This window comes from Heterocephalus glaber, unplaced genomic scaffold (genome assembly GCF_053883595.1).
Source record: "Heterocephalus glaber isolate CG9 unplaced genomic scaffold, H.glaber_assembly_v1.0 deba00000122, whole genome shotgun sequence".
Lineage (NCBI taxonomy): Eukaryota > Metazoa > Chordata > Mammalia > Rodentia > Bathyergidae > Heterocephalus > Heterocephalus glaber.
The window spans coordinates 82,599,611-82,622,777 of NW_028258138.1; the positions used below are offsets into that span (position 1 = coordinate 82,599,611).

The following is a 23,167-nucleotide window of genomic DNA, read 5'->3' on the forward strand; positions in this document are numbered from 1 at the left end:
CGGAGCCAAATCCCTGGCCCTCTACTAGATGTTTTACAAATGCTTCGATTTGCCCCTCCTGTGTTTTTTCTCGTTTTTTGTTTTTTTGCCCCTGCTGTGTTTTAAGAAAAACTACTCAATTTTATACTCATGGTCCAGCTACCCTTTAGCATAAACTTATTATTGTAATCAAACTGGTTTATTTTTGGCAAATATTTACTTTAAAACAGCTAGAATGTTTAGAGTAGGAAGAAGGTGATTTCCTACGAAAGTGTTTACTCACTTTCAGGACACAAGTGTTCTTTTCCCATTTCCCATTCTGACCCAGTGGATTTGTGGTTAACTGAGACCTTCCACTCGGGTAGCGGGGCTTCTTCCTCAGCCCGCTGTGCTGGTGAGTGAAGCCGCCTGGCGTACTATCAGAACGCCTCCTGTTTGCCTGGGACAGAGCTCTGATGCTCTGTTTACCTTAGTCTGAGTTTGAGACCCACTGTCAACTGGCTGGCCACCTCCTGACCCCTCAGCATCTGTGTACGTTGGAGTGGGGTGTCCCAGGGGTCCTGCCACCCTTCCTGGGGCCTCAGGCCCCCGTCCGCTCAGCCCACCCTGGATGAAGAGGCTTGAGCATAAACATGAGGGACCTGGTCACTCAGTCTGTGCTAGTCTGCTTTACTGTTGCCATTTAGCGTCCAACTCCCACAGCATAAAGAGGAAAGGTTTCTTTGGCTCATGGTTTCGGGAGTTTCTGTCCATGGTTGGCCAGTGTCAAGGCAGAAGGGCCTGGTGCATCGAAGCTGCTCACCTCAAGGCAGCCCGAGGAGGGCCCTCCAGAGGTGGCCATCTCCCACCCGCATGTTCAGCTGTGAACACAGCAGTTACCCAGTGACAAGGGCAGCACCTCAACTCAGCCAGCTTTCCAGGTCTCTTCATCAGCAGGCTGACGGTTAGATGAACCAGCACAGCTACTCAGTCTGGGGTTGCCTTAGAGAGAGCATAAAGGATTACTGAGCCTCACCCTGACATTGTACAAGAAGCCAGCAAGTGTGTCTGTCAGCTGCCCAGTAAGGGCAGAGCCAGTATATGTTTGTTCTGTTTTGCTTACAGCAAGTCTTAGAACTTTCGCTAAAAGAAATTCATTTTATTTTCCATTAAATTTTCTTGTCAGTTAGTCTTACATAATTGTGATTATAAACCTCATGACTATTTATAATGACAAATTTCTAAGCACAGCTGATTAGACTTAAGAAAATTGAACAAAAATACTGCCTGTCATTTTAACTGACAAGGCCACTCACACAAAATGAAGACGTTTATGACAGCGCTCAGCAAATTTGCATTCTCTCTCTGCCCCCACCCTGGTCATCTCTGTCTCTGTCATAGGTACAATGTCAGTCAACTGGAAGAATGGCTTCGTGACAAGAATCTGATGAACAGTGGGGCCAAAGAAACCCTGGAGCCACTCATCCAGGCTGCTCAGCTTCTGCAGGTGAAAAAGAAGACGGATGATGATGCGGAAGCCATCTGCTGCATGTGCAACGCTCTGACCACTGCCCAGGTAAGGCACCTGCCCGTCAGGATGTGTGTTGCCACCAGTGTGGTGCTCCAGAGGAGCCAGGAGGCCTGTGGTGACTTCCTCTGTGACAGAGAAGATGTGTCTACGCAAGTCTTGGGCAAAGGAGATCCTACGAGAAATGAGTACAGGTCAGTGCAGGCCGTGGAGATCTATGGTTAGTATGCAGGCAAGTTTGTGCCTGTGGTGTTGTGCATGGTTTTCCAGGCTTGGGAAAACCATAGATAAAATCGAGTCTCCATTCTACCGGACTAAATGTTCCATGGAGCTTACATTCCATAAACTTTTTTTCCATATTATTTGATAATGGAATGATTCTTTAAGACTTCTCTCTCTCTCTCTCTTTTTTTTTTTTTTTTTTTTTGGTACCAGGGATTGAACTCAGGACCTTGCACATGTGAGGCAGGCCCGGCACCACTGAGCTAAATCCCTGGCCCAAGACTTCTCTCTCTTAAAACAGATAATTCCTGTTCCTTCAGTTCTGGAAATGGCTTGTTGGGTTTCCATCTCAAGGCACCATGCCGTTGTTGGGGGCAGTATTCAGTAAATAATGAAACATCACCTTCTAGGAGCTTCCAGTTGAGTACAGAAGACAGATGCATCTGGCAAACTCTGCTATAGAGGTCTGGGACATTCTATAGCCAGAGGACTAGCAAGTGTTGAGGGGGACAACCGACATCAAGCTAGGCATGGAATTCAGGAAATAGGAAGAGGGCAGGGTAGTTGAGGACAGCCCAACAGTGTGAGACCAGGCATCAGCACAACCATGCCCACTTCTCTTGTGGTCAGTTATTTTATTGTTGACTTTTCAGCTTACTTAATGTCATCACTTATAACCAAATCTCAAGTTGTGACCAGTATAATTAATCTCAGTCAGTAGGTAGTTGGAATCTTATTTACATAAGAATAATGGAGAGTCACATTACTGAATAATGGTTTTGAGAGTTCCCCCATTTCTGTCAAGTGTGGAAAGCCAGAGCACACTAGGGAAAACCTGACTGTTTGAACATCTAACTTTTAAAGAACATACTCCAGTACTTTAAGCTACTTTAAGCACATACCAAGGGGTGATCAAAATATACAGTGAGTATTTAAATTCTAAAAATTAATTGCAATAAAAGATATATTTCCATTAATTCCCCTCAAAATGCTCCCCCTCGCTTTGAACTCACCTGGGCTATCATTCTTGTCACTTTCTAAAGCAGCTCTGAAGTTCTCTTTCCTGAATGTCCATGAGATGTGGTCCAAAATACAGTGAGTGCCGCTGCTGAGCACCATCTAACAGAAAGGCAGCCTGGTGAAAACGTGACACTGCATCCTCGTGTACCTTACGCACTGGATCTGGCACCGTGCAACTTCTGGCTCTTCCCCAAGTCAAAATGACCATGAAAGGTCAGCATTTGGAATCTGGTCAGGACATCAAGGCGGCCACCACAGCCCAACTAAAGCCACTTGGGAAACCGGACTCCAGAGCTGCTGTAGAAAGTGAAGAAGAATGATGGGATGAGTGTGTGCCAAGTGAGGGAAACTTTGAGGGGTCTAATGACAATCTGTCTTTTGCTATAAATTTTTTTAAACTTATACATTCACTGAATTTTTTGAGCACACCTCATATTTTACAGAGTAAGGTAGACCTATAATTCAGTTACTTAGCAAGTTGCATCTCAGGGGCTGGTCCCTATCAGTTTGTCACTTACAGCCTCACGCTGGCCTACTTTCTCATTCTGTCTCTCTGGTGCTTGCCGTTTTCATGCCTGTATATCAGCATTGCCCTACAGTCATTCAACATTTTACGTTTAGTGTAATTAAGTAGTCACATACTTAACTTAAAATTGGGCAGTGACCTCTAGTGTATTGGATGGCACAGCTTTAGATAGTACCTTGAAAATGAAATATCTCTACCTTATTCACAAAATGGTTTGTTTTCCCCAGAAAACTCACATGCCAATTACCCAAAAGAAATTAATTTGACATTTCTTAAAAGATCTTCTTACTCTCTAATTAATTAGTTAATTTTTAAGGGCCTTTGTTGTTATTCATTTATAATAATTTATCTTTTGTGAAAGTATGATTTTTAAAAGACCATTCAAAAGAAATATATAATTCTATTATTTTTAATATGACCAGATATGTTTTTATATGAACAGAGCAAATTGCAGAATAGTATTTTTTAACATTGTCTCCCCCCGAATAGTATGAACAAAATGAACCCCATTTGTAAGAAAATAGCCTAAGCCAGAGTACAGCCCCACTGGATATTGAGAACGCAGTTAACAGGTGGTACTCTGGGGTCCTGGCAGGATGGGGCGGGCACTTCTGTTTTTCATGTTGTACCGTATGTCCCCAGCTCACAAACATCCAGCGTGTGACCTTTCACAGGTGTACTGGATAAGGCTCGCTTTGTGGCTTGAGAAACGAATGTGATTTATGAACAATTCTCCCAGCACTTACAAACTCATTCATAAGTCAGGGACTTGCTCTGTTCTTTGTACTGCTTGAATGTTTTTCTAAACTTACATTGCTTCTTAAAATACTATGCAAATATTCCACTTACAGGTGTCTTGTAAAGAGGCAGTAGCAGGGCGGGTGTGCCACCTCTTCCTCTGTCCTGAGCCCCCACAGGACTGGAAACTGCACACTCACACGTTAATCTCCCAGAACCAAAACACTGATCATCTCTTCTCTCATAGATTGTCAAAGTGTTGAACCTGTATACCCCGGTTAACGAGTTTGAAGAGAGAGTCTCTGTGTCGTTTATCCGTACTATACAGGTGAGTGTACTTACTGTACAGCTAAGCGTGCCCAGCTCTCTCTCTCTGACTCACCAGCAGCACAGTCTTGATTTCTGTCCTTGCACATACTAGGCAAGTGCTCCACCACTGAGCTGCCGCCCAGCCCTCCAGCCCTTTTTAATTTACTTTATTCTGAGACAGAGTCTTGCTAAGTTGCCAGGCTGGCTTTGAACTTGTGATCCTCCTGTCTCAGCCCCCTGAGTAGGTGGGAGTTAGTACAGGCATGCGACATCACAGCTTGCTCAACACAGTCTTTGAATGGAAATTTTATGATGCTATTGAAGGATGATGTGTTCTTCTTATCTTTTGTTATATTATTGTAGTCACAGTACATTAACTACATTGGTAGTAGTTTACTGAGTCAATGAAGTGATTTTAAAACAAAGAAATATTTTTCCTCAGTTGAGGATATTTTAGTAGAAATTCAGGCAGAAATAAACTTACAGATTTGAAGAACTGATGTCCTGTTAATCTTGTTTTTTAATTTTCTCAGATGCGTTTACGAGACAGGAAAGACTCTCCCCAGCTGCTCATGGATGCAAAGCACATCTTCCCTGTCACCTTTCCTTTCAACCCATCCTCCCTGGCCCTGGAGACCATCCAGATCCCTGCCAGCCTGGGCCTGGGCTTCATCGCAAGGGTCTGAGAACAATGAGCAGACAGGCATGGACAGTGTATTTCTTGCCTAGATAAGAACCATTACTCCCGGTGAGCAACTGAAAATACCTTTTTCAAGCAAAAGTACTGATTACCTCTCGAACAAGAAGGTAACCGGAAATCCCCTAGGATGTGTCATCATCTTGAAAAGAAGACGGCTCCTTCGTGCTGTGTGTGCTGAGAGCAGCCCGCATGCTTGGTCAGTCAGGTGTTCTGAGTTTACACACAGCTGAGCGTTGCGGAAGGGAGGAAAGAAAAGGAGGGAAGCAAAATGCATTTGCTGCTGCCAGCATTTATTTTAAATCCTTAGCACCGCACCTAAGTAGTAGAAAAATGTAAATTATATACACACACACACACACACACATACACACATACACACATATATGTGTCTGTGAATATATAGCTATTGCTAGGAAGGCACCAACATTGCTTCTCGGCCTTTTGGCTAAGTGTAGGAAGGCACCAACAAAGAACCTCTGCACTAAACCGAAGAACTGAAAGAAAAATGGCCATTGAATACATATCGTGTCAGTGTAGGAATCAGTTATGTTGGTACTGTCAAACTGGATCAAAGAAATAAACTGGCAGTATGTAAACTAACTTGTCAAGAAACATCTTCCCTTGTGTGCCTGTGCCGTAGATACTGAGAGTGTTGGCTTGCTATACAGCATAGGTGTCCACTTGTACTGTAGCTTGCTGAGCATTTTAAATTGCTGCTACATGCCTTCTCCTTAAATGTAAATGATATTCTTAGTAAGTACTGCAACAATAAGCTTCTCTTTTATCAACTCAGTTTACAATTCAATCAGATCAGTTTTTAGCTGGATTATATGCAAATATCTACAGATTCACCTGCAGAGGTAGCAGACACTGGGAGGCCATGTCCATACCACAAACGCTTGACACCTAGGGGTGAGATTAGACAAGATGGCTGTTGCTGGTGTCACTATTTACTTGGGATGTGTTCCATTGCTGTGCATGTTAGTTTTCCTAGGTGGTTATTGCTTGGGGGCAGTGTTCTGTGAAGTAACTTACTTTCATTCCTAGATGTAATCCCTGCAGTGCATATTTTCAACCTTGACAGGTTTTCTTTCTTCTTAATTTATTAAGAGTTAATCTCAGTCATTATCTACAAAGGATTGTCAGAATATTCATGATTCAGGTCTTGAAACTTTGATTATACTATAAATTATGCAAAGGTGTATAATAAATATTTAGTTATAATTCAGTTTTTTAAGGCTCAGAAATGTTTATAAATGTTCTCAGATACCACTAGGTACTTTAAAAAGCATCATGTTAGAAATAACTTAAGAAAACTTATATAAGAGCTATAAGAAGATTGTTGAATTTTACAGAGGTTCAATGAGACCCAGATTCCTTTTTCTTGGAAATTAATTTTATTGGTACATTTTAGGTATACGTAACGATCACATTCATCAGAGGGAATTTGTACCTATCCTATACATGATATATCTTCATTCTTCTTTTTTTCCCATTCTCCTCCCCTGCCTTCAATCCAGATTCTATATTTTCATTCTGAAATTCTAAATAAACATACTCTCCATTTTACCTAAAAATCTTTTACAATAAATCCTTCAGGATTTACAAAATTACATCATTAGCTTTCATTAGAAATTCTAGCTCTAAATTACAGTCATAGATTTCCATAGCTTAACTGTTAGATGGCCTGTAAAAATGACATCTTATTGAAATATGTGCAATATTATTTACAGAAGTCAAACAGTTTCAAGTCAGTGATAAAGGTTGTTATTAAGATAAACACTGGTAACTTATTTGAGCCTCAGTCTGCTTTAAAGAGGTGAGAGGACTGGATGCCTGATTCTCAAGGTCCCTTCTGTACCTGGGGTTCTCTCCTTGCAGACTTGGTCCTGGAGAGCAGAGACTCAGCTTTCAGTCAGGGCTTGGTGCCCCCCACTCCCTTAGGGTTCCCGAAACACAAACCACAGGTTTACGTAGCCATCAGCTTTCCTAAGTGTTCATGACTCAAAGGCCTGCTGTATCTGTATTCTTTGGATGTTCATTAGTTTAATCTTTATTGCAGCATATACTACTCTCTTCCATTTTCATACTTGTATTGATTTGCAGTGACAACACAACACACTCCATTGACAGCCTCACCTTCCTGGTTCATTGTGGCTCCCATGAGCAGTGAGCTCTGCCAGCCCTTGGGCGGAACGGAGTGTGTCGGGTCTAAGAGCACAGGTGGAGGGGTGAGAAAATGTGTCCACCTGGGCCTGCCACCCTCCAGGGCGGCCCAGCTGTGCTGTGCGGTGTGGCCAGGGTGCACTGAGTCTCCCCTGCGTAGGGTCACACCATAGCCCTGGTGTCGCAGGCACTGCCAGCCTCTCCTTTCCCTGAGGCTTCTGAACCCTGGGACCCCAGGTGGGGTCAAAGTTAGCTTCTCTGTGTTACTGAAAATTCCTAGTGATGGCGGATCCGGTCTGCCCGGAACCCTGGGACCTGTCAGCGATTGTGTTCCTCTTGCTGAGGCACTGTGGGTGCCCTGTGGCCAGGCGGAGGCCCGCTGCCCCTCTGCTCTGTCACCTGCTCTCACCCCTGCACCCCAGCCTTTGCCCCTGCTCTGCAGGCTCCCCCTCTGGCCTCACCGTGACTCAGCCCACCCGGCCCAAGGCGGCAGGGCCTCTCAGGGTCCCACGGCCTGCCAGTGGCGCACCTTCCCACTGTCCTTGCACACGTGCTTGCTCTCACGTCTTCTCTGACACGCATGGGAATTCGAAGGGACACTTCCTCCTGCGATACTGGGGGTTGAACCCAGGCCCCGGCACAGACTTGCTGTGAGTGCGCAGCAGCTGGGCAGGGTGACAGAAGCCGGGTCACTGCCCGCACAGCCAGGCCCCGCAGAGCCACAGGCGAGCAGCCCACATGCATGTGGACATAGGTGTGTGCAGTGGCTGCTAGGGAATGTGGCCCAGGCGTGCATGAGCCAGCATGGTGTGCGCAAGGGCGTGCACATGAGTGTTAGCAAGCACGGGCCAGGAGTCAGGGTGTGCATGGCGTGTTGGGCTTGTGTATGACCGTTCACTGCCTCTGTTCCGGACACGTGCACTGCTGCTGCTTCTCAGGCCTGCTGTGAGGCCTCTTCCCCTGGCTCCTTTCCCTTTCAGAGCTGCCTTATGTCCCCCCCGGAACTGTCCATGTTGGCCACGGTGCCGGGAGCAGCGTGTTCACCCTGTCCCTCGAGGTGTGGGGAGCAGCGCCAGCCACTCATCCCTCTCCTTCCTGCACACCTCCACTTCCTGCTGCTTCCTCCTGGTCCTTTCTGTCATTCCCAAATGGGCTAGGATCCTGGGGCAGCCACAGTCTCAGAGCCAGTGAGCAGCCAGTGAGGGAGGAAGGAAAGGACACGAGGCGGGTGTGTGTGCGTTAGCCTCAGCCAGCCTTGAATGCCTTGTTCTCCATGAACCCTTTCTTAATAACGGTAAAAGGTACAGCCCTAAAACTTCTTGTGGATATTCTTTTAAAACATTTTTAAAGGATGTTATACTGTAAAAGAGAAGAAACAGGAGAGTAGTGCTGTAAGTTGGAATCCGTTGTATTACCTTAAATTGAACAAATTACCCTGGAATTCAGTGAAGTCAGTAGAGCAAGAACTGAAAAGTACAATGTAAAATATCTACCAAAATGCATTTTATACATTTTTTATTTTGTAATTTGGTCTAGCTATGAGTTAGTTTAACTTAATGGGTATTATTCATAAAATTTCTGAAAATGACTAACTTTTTAGTATCATAATATTGCTTGAAGTGTTTGAAAGACGGTGTTTAAGTTGAAGTTGGTATGTGCTGGTCCTCAGTGCCTGGTAGGTCAGTACATTTCCCGTTTTTCAGAGTCAGTAGTTTCAGACATCTTACTGTTTCTATGTTAGAAAATTTTAACCTCTAGGGCTGGGGATGTAGCTCAGTGGATCCACTGCCTGCCTCGCAAGTGCAAGGTCCCGAGTTCAATCCCCGGTACCAAAAAAAAAGAAAATTTTAACCTCTAAATCAATGAAGCCATTATTTTCAAAAACATGGTGAATTTTCTTTTAAATGTGGATACGTATGTTGTAGTTTATGATTTCTAGTTATGTATTTTTGTAAGGTCCTGGAGTAACATTGACTTTTGGGGGTTCTTGGAAAATTTTAAATTGCTCCAACAGTGTTGCACAGAAATTAGCTCATGACATTTAACATATTGTATTTAATTATTAACCTTATTTATTAATTTACTATGAAATGGACACATACCTTGTAACTGTAATGAAACTGAACACTGCAGTTTTTCCAATATTTTTCCTCGCTGGATGTGGAGAAAGAACCCTGTGGTCTGCCTACAGATCTGCGAAGTTCTCAGGTGGAAGAGCCATGCAGGGGTGAAGGGGAGGTCACCACCCCCCAGTTCTGTATTAGTATTCACCTCCCCTCATGAAGCCTATGAGACGGGTTTCCACTAGATACCACCTGTGCTAAATAAAGACCAAAACAACATCCGAATGACACTTAGGATCTAAATTTGTAGTTGTCGAATGTGGTACTTAGTATGTGTGTCACTAATGCTGTATTCTCCCTGCTGTTATAGAGAATTGTTCAAATAAAGTTATGGATGTAAAGCTGTTCTGTTTGTGTCTTTTAAGTAAACCTACTGCACAACCAAATTGCTTTTCTGAAGACCTGTGAATGTAAATATAACTTTCTCATGGCGGTGTTCTCTGGAAACTTGGACATTTAAAAGTTTGCAAATAAAAAGTTCCCCATATCTGCTGGAAAACTAGTGACATATACTTGATAAAGAAGAGAACTGCCAAACACTGAGACAGACAAGCAGACAAAAGCAGCTGAGAAAAGGCAGCCTCCTCTCTTCGAGCAGAAGTTATGCCTAAATACCCTGAGTTCTTCAGCAGAGTAGATCCAGCCAGCGGGGCTGACAGTGTCATCTGGACTTTTTTTTTCTTTGGGGTACCAGGGATCGAACTCGGGTCCTTGCGCTTGTGTGGCAGGCAGCGAAACCACTCAGCCAAATCCCTGGCCCCATCTGGACTTTAAAGATGAGCATTTGGTTTGTGTCCAAGGTTCTGCTGAGCACAGGGTGGGTTAGGCAGCATGTTTAGCACAGCACAGACTGACTGTGCACTTCCCTCTCCATGAGGAGAAACAGATCTCTGAGGTCCACTTATGCTGTGGCGGATCGACACTCCACGTCTTCATGCCCTGGCGCTCTCATTTGTTCAGCTCAGTTTTAAGGGCCTTCCTGGGCACCACGACAGGCCTTAGAAATAGAACAACATCAACACTAAGTTTGGTCACTGACCCCTTGTACAGTATCCTGGTGGGACATCAGGCTGTCACAAGCAGTGCAGTCTCACAGTTTGCAGTTTCTTACTCTGAATAAATTGGACTGAGCCAAGGTAACCTCTCCCTATTAAAGACTGCTCAAAGCAGTGGTTTCTTGTGATTGATGTGATTTCTCTCTGGGGCACTTGATAAAAATCAAGCTCATACTAACCCCAGCAAGAAGGAAATGTGTCCCCAGCATAACTAAAATGCAGGACATCTGCTTTGCCCTTGTTCTTGGCCAAGTCTTCACTTAGGCAGTGGGTGGCAAGGGTGACACTCAGGAGTGAGTGACTCCATTCTGTGCCTGCCTGCTGGCTTCTTTCCCGACACTGCCAGGGAGACATTCCATGGCAGAGGCCGGCGTCCGCTCTGCCATCCTGGGGAGCAGGGTACGAGAGTAACACTGTCATGACTTCTGAGGGGGAGCAGGGACAGGTGCTTCGTGTCCCCAGGAGGGGCCATGGCCTGGACAGTGAAGGGCTGCTGGGCTCCAGAATGGTCGCAGGGGTGGGGGGTGGGGGGCGGTGAAGTGTCACCTCGTTGGAGGACCGGAAGGGGAGAGACGGGTACCAGGACTCCATCCACGAGGCTCTGGTACTGCACTTCTGGAACCAGGGCACGATGGACCCTTGACAGGGGAAGGAGACCCATGAAACAGACCTCAGCTCCATGTGGCTCACGGTGCGTCACACCGGAACCCAGGCGAGCACGGGAGTGTGTGAGGTTCAGAACAGGGTGGAAGGTGTTGAAGGAACAGGATGTGCCTGAAGAACAGCTGCACAACCCTGAGACTGTGGCGCCTGGAGAAGGAAGAGCAGGAAGCGAGAAGGCAGGCAAGCACTGCAAGAGGACAAGGAGAACAGGAGTTGTTCACCAAAACCTGACCGTGGCAGAAGCAAAGTTTGAAATTTCAGTCATTACTGGAAACCAAACAAAATATGATCACTTTCCGAGAGTCTGTATTCATTAAGAAACTTGAAAGAATTTGAAGATAATTTGGTCAGTGCTACTCGTGACAAGGAAAAAAAGGCAGCTGGGTAATCTCAAATCTTCAGGCTATAATGCAGGAGGACATGGGCCCTTTTGCTCTGCAGACACTCAGCTGGAAGAGCAGGACTCCGGGCTGAGCGGCCTGTGTGTAGGGTGACCCCAGGATGACAGGCCAGCGCGAAAGGATGGGGCTCCCATGTGTGTGTGTGTGTGTGTGTGTGTGGTGAGAAGCTTTTATACACAGTCTCATGGACATGGGCCACAGAGGGAGGAAAATACTGGGGGTTGGTCATAAAAACAAGATGGGCAAAGACAGGCCAGGTGTCACTTAATTTTTTTCGAGACAGTCTCGCTATGTAGTTCGAGCCAACCTTGAACTCCCTATGTAACCCAGGCTGGCCTCAAACTCACTGTGATCCTTCTGCCTCACCCTCCTGAGTGCTGGGATTACAGGTGTGCGCCACCACGCCTGGCTTATTTCTCACGATTTGAAAATGGACTATAGAGGCTCTTGCTTCCGGCATAGTGGCAACAGGAACTCTGGCAATCCATTCCTTAGTGAAAATTATTTTAAACATCCCACATACACACCATTTAAAGTCTCTAAACGATGTGTTGTATACATGTACCAATTCCTCACAATGTTATTATCAAGTACTGCAAACATGTACTAATAAACTAAAAGAAATGAGCCTGAGGCCGTACAGCAGGCGGAGAAACATTTATCCACGACAATATACTAAACCTTGAGCTTGTGCTAACTGAACCCAGACTTGCTCCCTTCTCCCAACCTCCTTGCTGACCCAGGCAGCGTGCCACACTACCCTGTGTGGCTGAGGACTCAGCCCCAGCACCTGCAGAGGAGACAGCTCTGCCTTTCGTCAGCACTGCGGAGAACACTGGGCCCCCAGGGGCCCCTGCCCAGGCTCTCTGGGTGGTGGATTCCTGCTGGGAGAGACCAGCCCAAAAGACAAGTGTGCCAACCCCAGCACCCAGCACCCAAGCAGGGGTGTCACCCCAGAAGTGGCATCAGCCCCGCCACCAGCTGCAGAGCAGGGGCCCAGAGGCTTCTCCTGGGAGCAGAAGCACAACATAAAAATATCCCCCGAGGGAACTGACTTTCTAGGTGGCAGTGTCTAGAGCAGTTCCTGCCTGAGGTCACCTCGGAACAGCAGGCCTGTAAGGAAGGGGAGCTGTGTGCCCCAGGATATGGACTAGACTGCTGGAGGTTGACAGGTTTTCTGCAAGAGTTCAGAGGAGCCCCAGCCAGGAGGGGATCCCTGGGGGTGAGAACAGGTCTCAGACGCTGATCCCAAGAGCTGTCCTTCCACAGGAGCCCAGACAGGCTGGGGTTTACATCAGTTTGTGCAACAGCTTGAGCGCCATGGCACCACTGAGAATAGAGCAAACAGACAATCAGTGGGACTCAACAGCTAAGCATGTTCAGGGAAGAGGCAGTGCGAGGTCTGCGAGGTCCACCCACGCTGGCTGTGTATGGTTGGGTGTCAGTCCTGGGAGCCACGGGGGCGGGAGTCATTTCTATCTGGGCTTTTTTTTCTTAGTACATGTTTGCACTACGTAATGGTGACACTCCTCACAGGGAGTGGGTATGTGTACATAACGATTTATCTGGTCACTTTTAAACAGCAGAGGACAAGCCCACTTCCTTAACGATAACAACGACCAGTTCCCAGAGTTGCTACAATATATTAACAGAAATGCTCAGGTTCCAGCAAAAAATTGTAAGACACAAAGAAACAGGAAACCCTGGCCCATTGCAGGGGGATCAGGCAACAGAAACTGCTCCTAAGAGTAACCAGATGTGTTATTTACCAGCTGAAGAACTGCAAGTAGCCATTCAAATACATTCAGAGAACTGAGGGAAACAATGACAGCAATGATACAAGGGAGAGGAGGGAGAAATTGAGGATATTTTGTTACTATGAGATTGAATTACATGTGAAGTGGGTACAGTGTTATGTGAAGACGAATTGGGGTTAATTATAAGTATTGCAAACTCTAGGGCAAGCACTAAAAGTTTCAAGTAGAAGTATAATTGATATGGTAAGAAGGAGAAAAATGGCATCATAAAGCATTCAGTTAGAACCTCAAGTGTCAGGAAAAGAGTGGAAGACAAAAACAGCCTCATAGCAACACACTGAAGTGTAACAAATACAGTGGAGACTGCACCCATCACACCAGTACTGCCCTCAGCACCATGGTTTACACCCACTGAAGACAGATGGTCAGACTGCTCAAGACCAAGGCCCAACTGTGTTTCAGCTGCAGTGTGATAGTGTCTCTATTCAGGAGACATCTAGGGCGGGGGATGTAGCTCAGTGGCACTGTGCCTGCCTCTCAAGCGCAAGGTCCTGAGTTCAATTCCCAATACCAAACAACAAAAAAGAGAGACATCAAATAGCCAAAACACTCTTGAAAAACAGAAATAGAGCCAGAAGCCTCATACTTCCTGGTTTCAAAACCTACTACAAAGCAGCAACCGCCCAGACAGTGTGGTACTAAAGTAAGGACAGATGTATACAAACGTGAAATCAATTCGGAGCACAGAAATAAACCCACAAGTTCATGATCAGCTGGTTTCCAGCAAGTGTTGCAAGCGTACGATGGGAAAGTGGTCTTTCTAACAAAGTCATGGGACGAGTGACAGCTACATGCACAAGAATGAAGTTGGACCCTCAACGCATGCCACGTGGAGAATAACCCAAAATGGGTGACAAGCCTAAACATTAGAGCTTAATCTATAGAATGCAAAAGAAACTATAGGGCTAAATCTCCGTGACCTCAGATTTTAGGGATGGCAACAAAAGAAAGCACAGATAAGATAAACTGGGCCTTACCACAATCCAAAATGTTTGTGCTTCATTGAACGTTGAAGAAAGTGAAAGATCACCTCACAGAACTGGAGGCAATATTTGTAAATTACACGCTTGATAGCAAAGTTGTGTCTATGATATATAAAGAGCAATTGTGAAAGAGTAGAAGGAAAAAACTGGAAACAAAGCTGTAAATGTGGAGAGGAAGAAGGGTTGAAGGGAGGGGAGGGATGAGAAAGAAAGAATTCAGATATATCATGTCCAGGTACAGATTCCCTCTGATGAATGTGAATACTATGTGCTAATAAAAAAAAACTTTTAAAGAACAATTGTGAATCAATAATAGATAAATAACCCAATTTTAAAACAGGCAAAAGATATAAATAGACATTTTCCTACAGAAAATGCAGAATCAGTAATACATAAAAAGGTACTTGATTGACATCATGCTAGTTAGGGAAATACATATCAAAATCACATCCTCTAAAATGTCTAAAAAAGATAACAAGTATTGGCGAGGATAGGGAAAACAAGCCATCCAACACTGCTGGTGGGAGTGTAAAGTTCTGCCACACCTTGGAAAATGCTGGATGTTGTGCAGATGATCCGAGTCACTGTGGTCCGCCACCACTCTTTGCCCTAGCAGGGGAAGTGCAGATTGTGTTCATGTGAAAACTCACACGTGAACGATTCTGGCAGCACTGGCCTTAGCAAAAGACGAGGCCGGTCCCTGTGAAGTGATGAGTGGTAATGGAATGTGGGCCATCCGTACAATGGGTTACTCAGCCTGCAGAGCAATGAAGTGCTAATATATGCTACATATCAGTAGACTTTGAAAACGGTAAACTGAAAGAAGTCAGAGACCTCACAGAATTAGAGTGCTATGAACAAATTTGTGCCCACAAATAGATGAAGTGGACAGATTGCTAGAAAGACACAAATATGAAAACTGACTCAACAAGACCCAGGAAGTCTGAACAGATTTATAAGTAGAGAAATTAAATGAACAACTGAAAATCTTCTCACAGAAAGAAGTCTAGCCTCAGCTTCATTGGTGAATTCTATCAAATACTTACAGAAGAAATAACACAAATCCTGCACAATCTTTCATAAGAGAGGAACACACTGCCTCACACATTCTACAAGGCCAGCATCAAGGCCACACAGAATCCACCACGAGAAAACTACAGAATATCCTTCATGAAGAGGTCACAGAATCCCTAACAAAGCATCACAAATGAAACCCAGCAACATACAGTGGACCCTGGAGTTATGACCAGCCTGACATGCGAACAACTTGGGTTACGACTGGAATTATGGTTTTAACTTACAACCAAAGTCGAGTTATGATCTGAATGCCAGCCACTTGTGCTTCCTTTGGTCTCAGACACAGATTTAACCCTTAAAGAGTTCTGGAAGGAACATGACAGCTTCCTTTCCTGTGTGGGGTTCTCTGAGAAATCCTGGGCCAGGGTCTCTGTAAGGAAACTGAGATCTGCCTGTGTACAGGAGAAAGACTTTGAGGGCTGCCTTAGAGGAGCCTGAGCCTTCACTGACCAACTTGGGTTACAACCAGCCCTCTGGAAAGAATTGAGTTCATAAGTGAAAGATCTGCTATAGTATGAGTATTATGTACCACAACCAAGTGGGACTTATCTCAGGAATGCAAAGTTGGTTTAATCATTGAAAATAAATTGCCAGGCAGGTGGCACATGGACCTATATTACCAGCTACTTGGGAGGCTGAGGCAGGAAGATTCTAAGTTTAAGGCTGGCCCGGGCAACATATCAAGACCCCCATCTTTTAAAAATCCATTCAAAAATCACTTAATATATAGCCACTATAGCAATAGAATGGAGAGCAGACCCCTCATCTCAGTAGATACAGGAAGGGAAGTGCTGCTCTGCATCTGGACATGGTAGATGTTTGGCCCTCCAGTGCGGTGTCCCATGAAGAAGGGTACATTGAGCTGGGCACTTGTCTGCTTTTCTGTAAATGTCTCCCTCTCCCCTCCTCCTCCTCCTCCAGGGTGCTGGGGATTGAACCCAGGGCCTTCACACTGAGCTACGTCCTCAGCCCTTTTTTATTTTGAGACAGTGTGTGGGGAACAGGGGAAGGGGACGTTACCAGAACTTCTGCAGTGAGTTCTGGTCTCCTGCGAGCCACGGCAGCACACGGCGAATTACAGAAAAGGTAGACAAATGAGACTGAGAAGAAGCTGAGCTTTGGGTCTGATCAGTGCTGCTCTGGACAGCAAAGACCAAAGCCCCCAGCCCACCACACCTTTTATTCATTACCTCGTAACAAATGATTTGCAGAGAATTCAGTACATCTGGAGAAACAAATGCAACAAGTGACTTCCAGAGAGTTCAATAGTTCAGATTGGGATAAACAAGGTGTAACAAAAAGCTTGCAGAGAGTTCAGTACATCTTGGGTAAACAAGATGTTAACAGTCCAAGAACAATGAGGAACTGAGCAGATGTTTGTTCTCCCAGGATGTTTCTTGCCCTGGAGAATCACAGCACCACTGGATCACCAAAGTCTCAGCTCTGACCGGAGGCCAAACCGGAGTCATTCTGTAGCTGGGCTGTAGGCAAGAGAACCAGGCCAACCAAGTAACTTTTCCCTAGAACTATGTAACATTGCTCCCAACACAGTGTCTCCCTAAGTAACCAGTTCTTCTTCAGTAAAACTTTACTTAGGTAAGAAACAGCTGGATTGCCTTCTGAACTCAAAGCAGCCAGCACTGTCCCTGCCTGCCACAGCTTCTCTTCGTTTCTTACTGCACAGCCGCGCCGAAGAGCTGACTGCACAGGGTCAGGGCCGGGCCGGCTCTCGGCTCCAGGCTTGGTCCCCTTCTACTTCTGCTTCCATCTCCCTCCTCGTAGGTGTGCGCTCCCAGGCAACAGGCGGTGTCATTGACCACCCACGCCTCCATTTGCAGTCACACGCATGCCTGTGTCCACCGCGCGGAGCGTGCTGATGGAGCTGTGGGATCCCCACTCTTCCACGCCCACCACCGGCCTGTCTGCGAGGGCCGGATGAGGATTTCCTGCCTAACTTACTTACCTTCGCGGAGCCTTCTCTGCTCGCTCCCAGGATGGCAGTGTCGGTTCAATTCCCACAGCTGTGTGTGCAGAGCAGTCTGTTTTCTCACACCCTGGATGGTGTTCAGTAGCGTCCAGCCCGAGTGCTTTGTGGATCTGACGGCTGTGGAGCAGCATCTCACTGCTGTTTCCGTTTGTGTTTCTCTGGTCACTCGAGTGGAGGTTTGTTCGTCTGCAAACCACCCACCCGAGTGCTCCGTGTGATGTCTGTCCATTTCTTTTGTCATTTAAATAATTAGATATTTTATCTTTTCTTTAACCCATTTACAGTATGCATAGAGAGAGATATATAGAAACGACAAGATTCTAGGGTCCTGGTCCGTAGGTGGCGGGGGGATGAATAGCAGAGGCCCTGAGTTCTGTCCCAAGCACCTCAAAAACAAGAGACAAACAAAATTACTGTAACCCAACATTTAAAAGGTGTCGCTGGCTGAAGGGCGTGCATGTGTGTGCGTGTGTGTTAGGAAGTGAACCCAGGGCTTCCCATAGAGCCCCAGCCCCTTCTTACTTTTATTTCGAGACAGAATTTTGCTAAGCTGCTCACTCTGGGCGGGCACTCGGCCCTCCTGCCTCAGCCTCCCGTATTGCCGGCCGGCTGGGCGCTGCCGCCTTCCTGAATGCCCTCGGTCTCGGTCACGCCCTCGCTCCGGGAGTCCCACACCCTCCGTTGCGGAGCACCTGCGACCCAGCGGCCCGCCCCTCAGGGCGCCCCTCCCCGCCTAGCAGCTCGCTTGCCCGCTCTGTCCCGGGCCCATGGCGGCGGCTGAGCTGTACGCGCAGGTAGGCGCGCGGGCGGTGGGGCTGGGGTCGCGGCGCCCGAGAAGCGTCGCTTGGGGCGTCCCCGCCGGCCGGCCGCAGAGTCAGCGCTCGGGCCAGGCGGCCCCCAAACTTGGCGGGCGCGGGGCGGGGCCGAGGACCGGACGGTGGGGCAGGGCGCGCGGCCTCAGGCTTCAGGGGCTGCAGAGGCTTCTGGGGCGCTCCGGGAGACCGGCTTGGCTGCTAAGCGCGACCCCAGGAGGAGGTCTGGTGGCACCGCCGACCTGCGTCCCCCACTTCCCTCCGGGCCCCAGCCCTCACTGCAGGGTCGAGGGCTCCCGTGGGCACAGCTTCCGGCACCCGGACGGTCTCTGCCAAAGCCTTTTCCCAAGCTGAAGGACACCTGTCCCCTCCCGCAGTCTGGCGGGCGGTCCGGGTGCCAGCACCTAGGGGACCCTGGGCACCCTAGGTACCAGGCCGTGGCCCTGTGGCGGGGCCCAGGGGCAGTCACTGCCCAGTTCCGGGGAGCTGGGATTCCTGCAGGACGCACCTGCCCCCGGGACCCCAGGCCACCACCCACTGCAGGACCCAGAGGGCTCAGGACAGTGCCAGGGAGTGGGGGGCCAGGACCAGGCTGTGCCCTGTGCCAGACGGAGGGGGCCGCAGTGTGGATGGGTGGGAAGGCAGAGGACGCTGAGCCTGGGAGGAGGAAGTGTTTCAGGCAGGTCCTGGCTGGCTCCCGCCAGTGGGACGGGACGCTGACGTGGCCGAGAGGGGCCCGGGCCAGGCCTCTGCCCAGACGGGGAGGGCCTGGCCAGGGGACTCAGGGAGCGCTCTGTTCAGGGGACTGGAGGACTCCCAGGGCCGCGGACAGGAGCCCGGAGGACAGGCTGTGGGAGGCAAGTGAGGGGCGCACAGTGACCCTGCCTGGGGAGCAGTGGCAGCGGCCAGCCAAGCAGGTGCTGCCGGGAATCTGAGGAAACCGGTCTGGCCACTGCAGTGTGTCACCTGCAGCCACGTCCTCCTTGTTGTCCCCCCTGCCCCCCACACCGTGCTGCCCGCACCGTCGGCCCGCTGTCTGGGCGCAGGCTCCCGTCTGCAAGGCCCCAGCCTTTCCAGGGCCACCGAGCAGCCCAGCCCTCCTCGGGAGCCCGCAGCCTCAGCTCAGCTCCCAGGGCACGTGCCATGACCGCAGAGCAGGCTGTGGGTGTGCGGGCCTTGTGGTGCTGTTTGTCTTGCCGCGTGATAAGGTGGAGTGCTCTGTATATGCCAGCTGCCGGCCCCAGAGCTTTATTGCTTCTCTGACTTCATCCGAGTAAACAGTGCTGTGCTAGACGTTGTCATCCCCGTGTCGCAAAGGCGCCCCTCAAGTGAGCCGCCACGGCGGGGATGAAACGCCCAGGCCGCCTTCCATTCACCCCACCTGGCTCCTCTCCAAGGGGTCTGACCTCCCCGCACAGAGGACTTGGGACATCCGTCCGCGTCCCGGTCACCCCCTGCGCCTGCTAACTGTTACAGTGGGTTCCCGGAACCACAGCAGACCTGACCGGGGTCAGCTAGAGAGGTGCAGCAGGGCTCGGAGACCCAGGCAGAACACGGAAACCATGACAATGCTGTGTGCAGAGACTGCACTGTGATGGTCACTTGTGCCACGTGGAGCTCGAGGTGCAGACACTGTGTGCTGTGATCCCAGCGTAACGTGTGTGAACCCGGAAGGTGGTGTCTGTGACAGCCACAGTGGGCTCTGCTCGAGGGAGGCCGTCAGGTGGGCCTCTCGCAGGTCCCGGGTCAGGGCTGGACAGAGGGGACATCAGGGGACGCAGGGCCCGGCCTGGCCTCGGCGGCAGTGGGCAAAAGCACAGAGTGGGGTGGAGGGGGTGGGAGCCCAGGGCTTGGTGGCACCCAGACAAGGGCGGGAGGGTGAGCCAGACCTGGGCCCACTGGCCTGTTGCTGTCCTTGCCACCCGCCCTTCCCTGGTGACTCCGGGCTGCCAGGTGCCCCAGCGTCGTATTGGTGCCTTGTCTCGGGCCATTGCTCGTCCTGCCTGTCACTCTCGGGTGGCAGGACGAGCTGTCCCTCCTCTCTGTACACGGGGTGTGACAGTGCTCCCCAGGGCAGACATTCGCTGCGAAGCCGGAGGCAGCTGTGGGGACCTCAGCTCGGGGGTTTCTTATCCCTTCGCAATGACAGTGAGTTACTTTTGTACACCTGTGTTCACACGGCCTTCACTTCACATGAAGTTTTCTGTCTTTCTCCTGCTGCTCTACAAGAAGCTCTCAGACGCCATCATGGAACTTCTGCAAGGCCAGGAGGCCTCTGGAGAGAGCTCCACCTGGGGACCCGGGCTGGGGCCCCCAAGATGCGGAGCCAGGGCATTGTGGGAGCCATCGGAGTAGCTGGGGCTCTCCAGAGACAGCCTGTCCCCGAGGAGGCCAGAAGAGGCCTCGGGATGGGGATTCGGGGGTGGAGGAAGAGGGGGAGAAAGGGGTCATGGTGTCACCCCCCGAGCCGGGCTGGCCCAGAGCGGAGCTGCTGGCAGCCCAGAAGGTGGGCCTGAAAGTGAACTCCCGTCACCACACACACAGGAAGCCTGCACCCCAACTCCACTGCTGAGGCCAGGGAAGGGGACAGCAGCCCTCAGCCTGGCCCTGGGAGTGTCCCGTGGAGTGGGGAGTGGCTCCTTCGCTGGGCCCACCCAGTGGGCAGCCACCTGCCCTGTGAGCTCTGGTCACTGTTTGTGCAGACCCACAGTCACCAGCTCCTGCAGACGGAGGGACAGGGCAGCGGCGCCACGGTGTGGCACTGAGTCAGTGCCCGCGTGTGTACTAAGCAGGCTGGGCTCCCAGTGCCCAGCCACCTGTGGGCTGCAGGGTGGAGGAGATGTGTGTCATCCACAGCTTTGTCACAGAAGGGGAGTGGATGGCTGCTACCAGCGCCCCAGCCCTCTGCCCTCGATGCTGCTTTCAGCCAGATGGAGTACAAGTGGCGGCTGGGGGACCTTGGGCACTGAGCAGGCGGGCAGGGTCCCCCTCAGGCCAGACCTTGGTCAGCTGCTCACCCAGGAGTGCAGGGCCCGGCTCTCTGTGTGTGCCTGGGGAGTCCTTGCCCTGCCCAGGCTTGAGCTGGACCATTAATAAAACCGGGGACTGGCTGGCTTAGTGACCTTTCCTTACCCTTAGACCCCCAGCTTCTGCGGAGGGTCCTGGGGGGCCTGGCCCCTGCCTCGCCTCTCGGCCACCCCCATTTCACGTGAAGCAAGCTCTGAAGTTTTCAAAAATTGGACAGACAGCCCTGCGTAATCTCCAAGGATCAGCTCTGAGGAGCCTGTGGTCACAGCCAGGCCTCGTGGTGCATGCCTATAATCCCAGCCAGACAGAGGGAGGCTGAGGCAGGCGGATCGAAAGTTTGAGTCCAGAATGAGCAATTTTGCAAGACTCTAACTCAAATTAAAAATAGAAAAAGGGCTGAGTATGTGGCTCAGGGCAAAGGCCCAAGGTTCAGTCCCCAGTAACACACACACACACACACACACACACAGACACGCACACCCCGTGGCCAGTTCTTGATAAGCTGGGGTATGAGGCTTTAATGATCTGAGCTTCATGAGGTTGTCAGTATTCTGGATATCAGGCCTGAGGTAGGAATGTGTTGCCTGTGGCAACAAGCTTGTGTGCCGGCTGTTGGGCGGGTGTCCCACAGCTGCGTTTCCGAGGCCACCTGCCCTGCCGGTTTCGGTTTCTCTCGCTGTCCCTCCCTCCTGTGATGCCTCCACAGGCTCCTGCGCTCCAAGGACAGACGAAGCCCAGGGGCCACTCCGAGCGGACCATGACTTTTATTCAGTTAACCGAGACCATTCATGCTGACGAGTAGTTGTATCCGGTGTCCAGCGTTGTGCTAGTCTAGGACTGGTGTCCGGAACTTTGTTTGCTTCTTATTGTTTATTTCCTCCAACATCTTCACGAAGATGTGGAGCATAAAGCAAAGTTTCCACAGACTCCCACAGGGGGCATCTGTCCCCGCACCTGAACTCCAGCATGAGCGGCCCGAGTCTACTGAGTCCACGTCTTCCTCCCCGCTCCCAGCCCACTCTCCCAGTTTCAAAGCATTTTACCTTTATTCTTTTTTTGAGACAGGGTTCAGGGCTGGCCCTGAACTCACTGTGCGGCCTGGGCTGGCCCCGAACTCACAGCCATCTTTGCTCTCCGTACTCTCTGGAGTTCCAGATCTGTTGGGCTCCCGGTGTGAGGGTCACAGTGAGGTGCGCACCTCTGGAGCCTGGGCCGTCTGAGGTTTGCATGGTGCTCCCCACACCTGTCAGGGGGCAGACGCTGCTGCCACCCCAGATGCCCTCTGCACCTCTCCCGCCCCAGACACACATGTCACCCGCCCACCGCTTCCTCTCAGGAGCCGCCCTGCTAGGCACAGCTAGGGCTTCCTGGGTCTGGGGCCCCTCCGTTCCCTCTGGGTCTGCCCCCCTCTGTCTGCTGCTGCTCAGCGGTGCCCATCAGGCTGTTTTTTAACCCATGGTCTGCAAGGGCCTCTGTCTCTAGCTGAGCCGCTGTGAGCGAAGCGTCTTGAACGTCTCAGGCCATCACTTGACCTCTTGACCATGAAGAGGCAGAGACAAAGGGCAGCACCCCGTCTGGTCTGGGAGAGTCTGGTGTTTGTGAGGAAGGACAGGGTGCTTTTGCCAGGGGCAGCTCCCGCCTGTTATACCCAAGTTTCCGCTCCCGAAGCTGCCTGCAGGAAGTCGAAGCGAGGAACATTTCCTGGGCCCAGGGGTGTAGCAGGAGGACGGAGGTGACCCTGCGGACGCGGGTGCTGTCTCTCTGGAACTGAGGGTGACACCCGGGCTCCTCCCAGGGCCTGTGGCCCCAGGATCCCAGACATGGGGCACTGTCTCTCACGGGACCCCTGTTCCCCCCGGCCTGGCAATGCCTGGCACGGCAGGGCCTGGGTCGGGTTGGGGAGCAGGACAGTGCCCTCCTGTTTGTTCTCAAGAGGATGCAAGCCTAGAACTCATCAGCTCGGGCTCCGCCCTATAACCGCATTCAGCCTTATCTGCCTCCTGGAGGCCCGGCCCCCCCCGAGCGTGGTCACTGTGGGGCTCAAGGGGACCCTGA

At 50.0% G+C, this 23,167-nt stretch overlaps 2 protein-coding genes across 10 annotated transcripts in view; both read left to right on the plus strand.

Moving 5' to 3' along the window:
- The window catches only part of Myo5a (myosin VA), a 166,059-nt gene extending 156,424 nt beyond the window's left edge, over nt 1–9,635 (plus strand). For all 4 annotated transcript variants that reach the window (XM_021261008.2, XM_004835382.4, XM_021261038.2 and 1 more), the window contains 3 exons: nt 1,360–1,534; nt 4,240–4,320; nt 4,835–9,635. In XM_021261008.2, coding sequence (XP_021116667.1) covers nt 1,360–1,534; nt 4,240–4,320; nt 4,835–4,987 — 409 coding nt within the window. In that variant the 3' untranslated portion in view covers nt 4,988–9,635. The remainder of the gene's footprint in view (nt 1–1,359; nt 1,535–4,239; nt 4,321–4,834) is intronic.
- Nucleotides 9,636–17,949: 8,314 nt separating this feature from the next.
- Myo5c (myosin VC) overlaps nt 17,950–23,167 on the plus strand; it is a 69,430-nt gene continuing 64,212 nt past the window's right edge. For all 6 annotated transcript variants that reach the window (XM_013074316.3, XM_004835385.4, XM_021261059.2 and 3 more), the window contains exon 1: nt 17,950–18,067. In XM_013074316.3, coding sequence (XP_012929770.1) covers nt 18,041–18,067 — 27 coding nt within the window. In that variant the 5' untranslated portion in view covers nt 17,950–18,040. The remainder of the gene's footprint in view (nt 18,068–23,167) is intronic.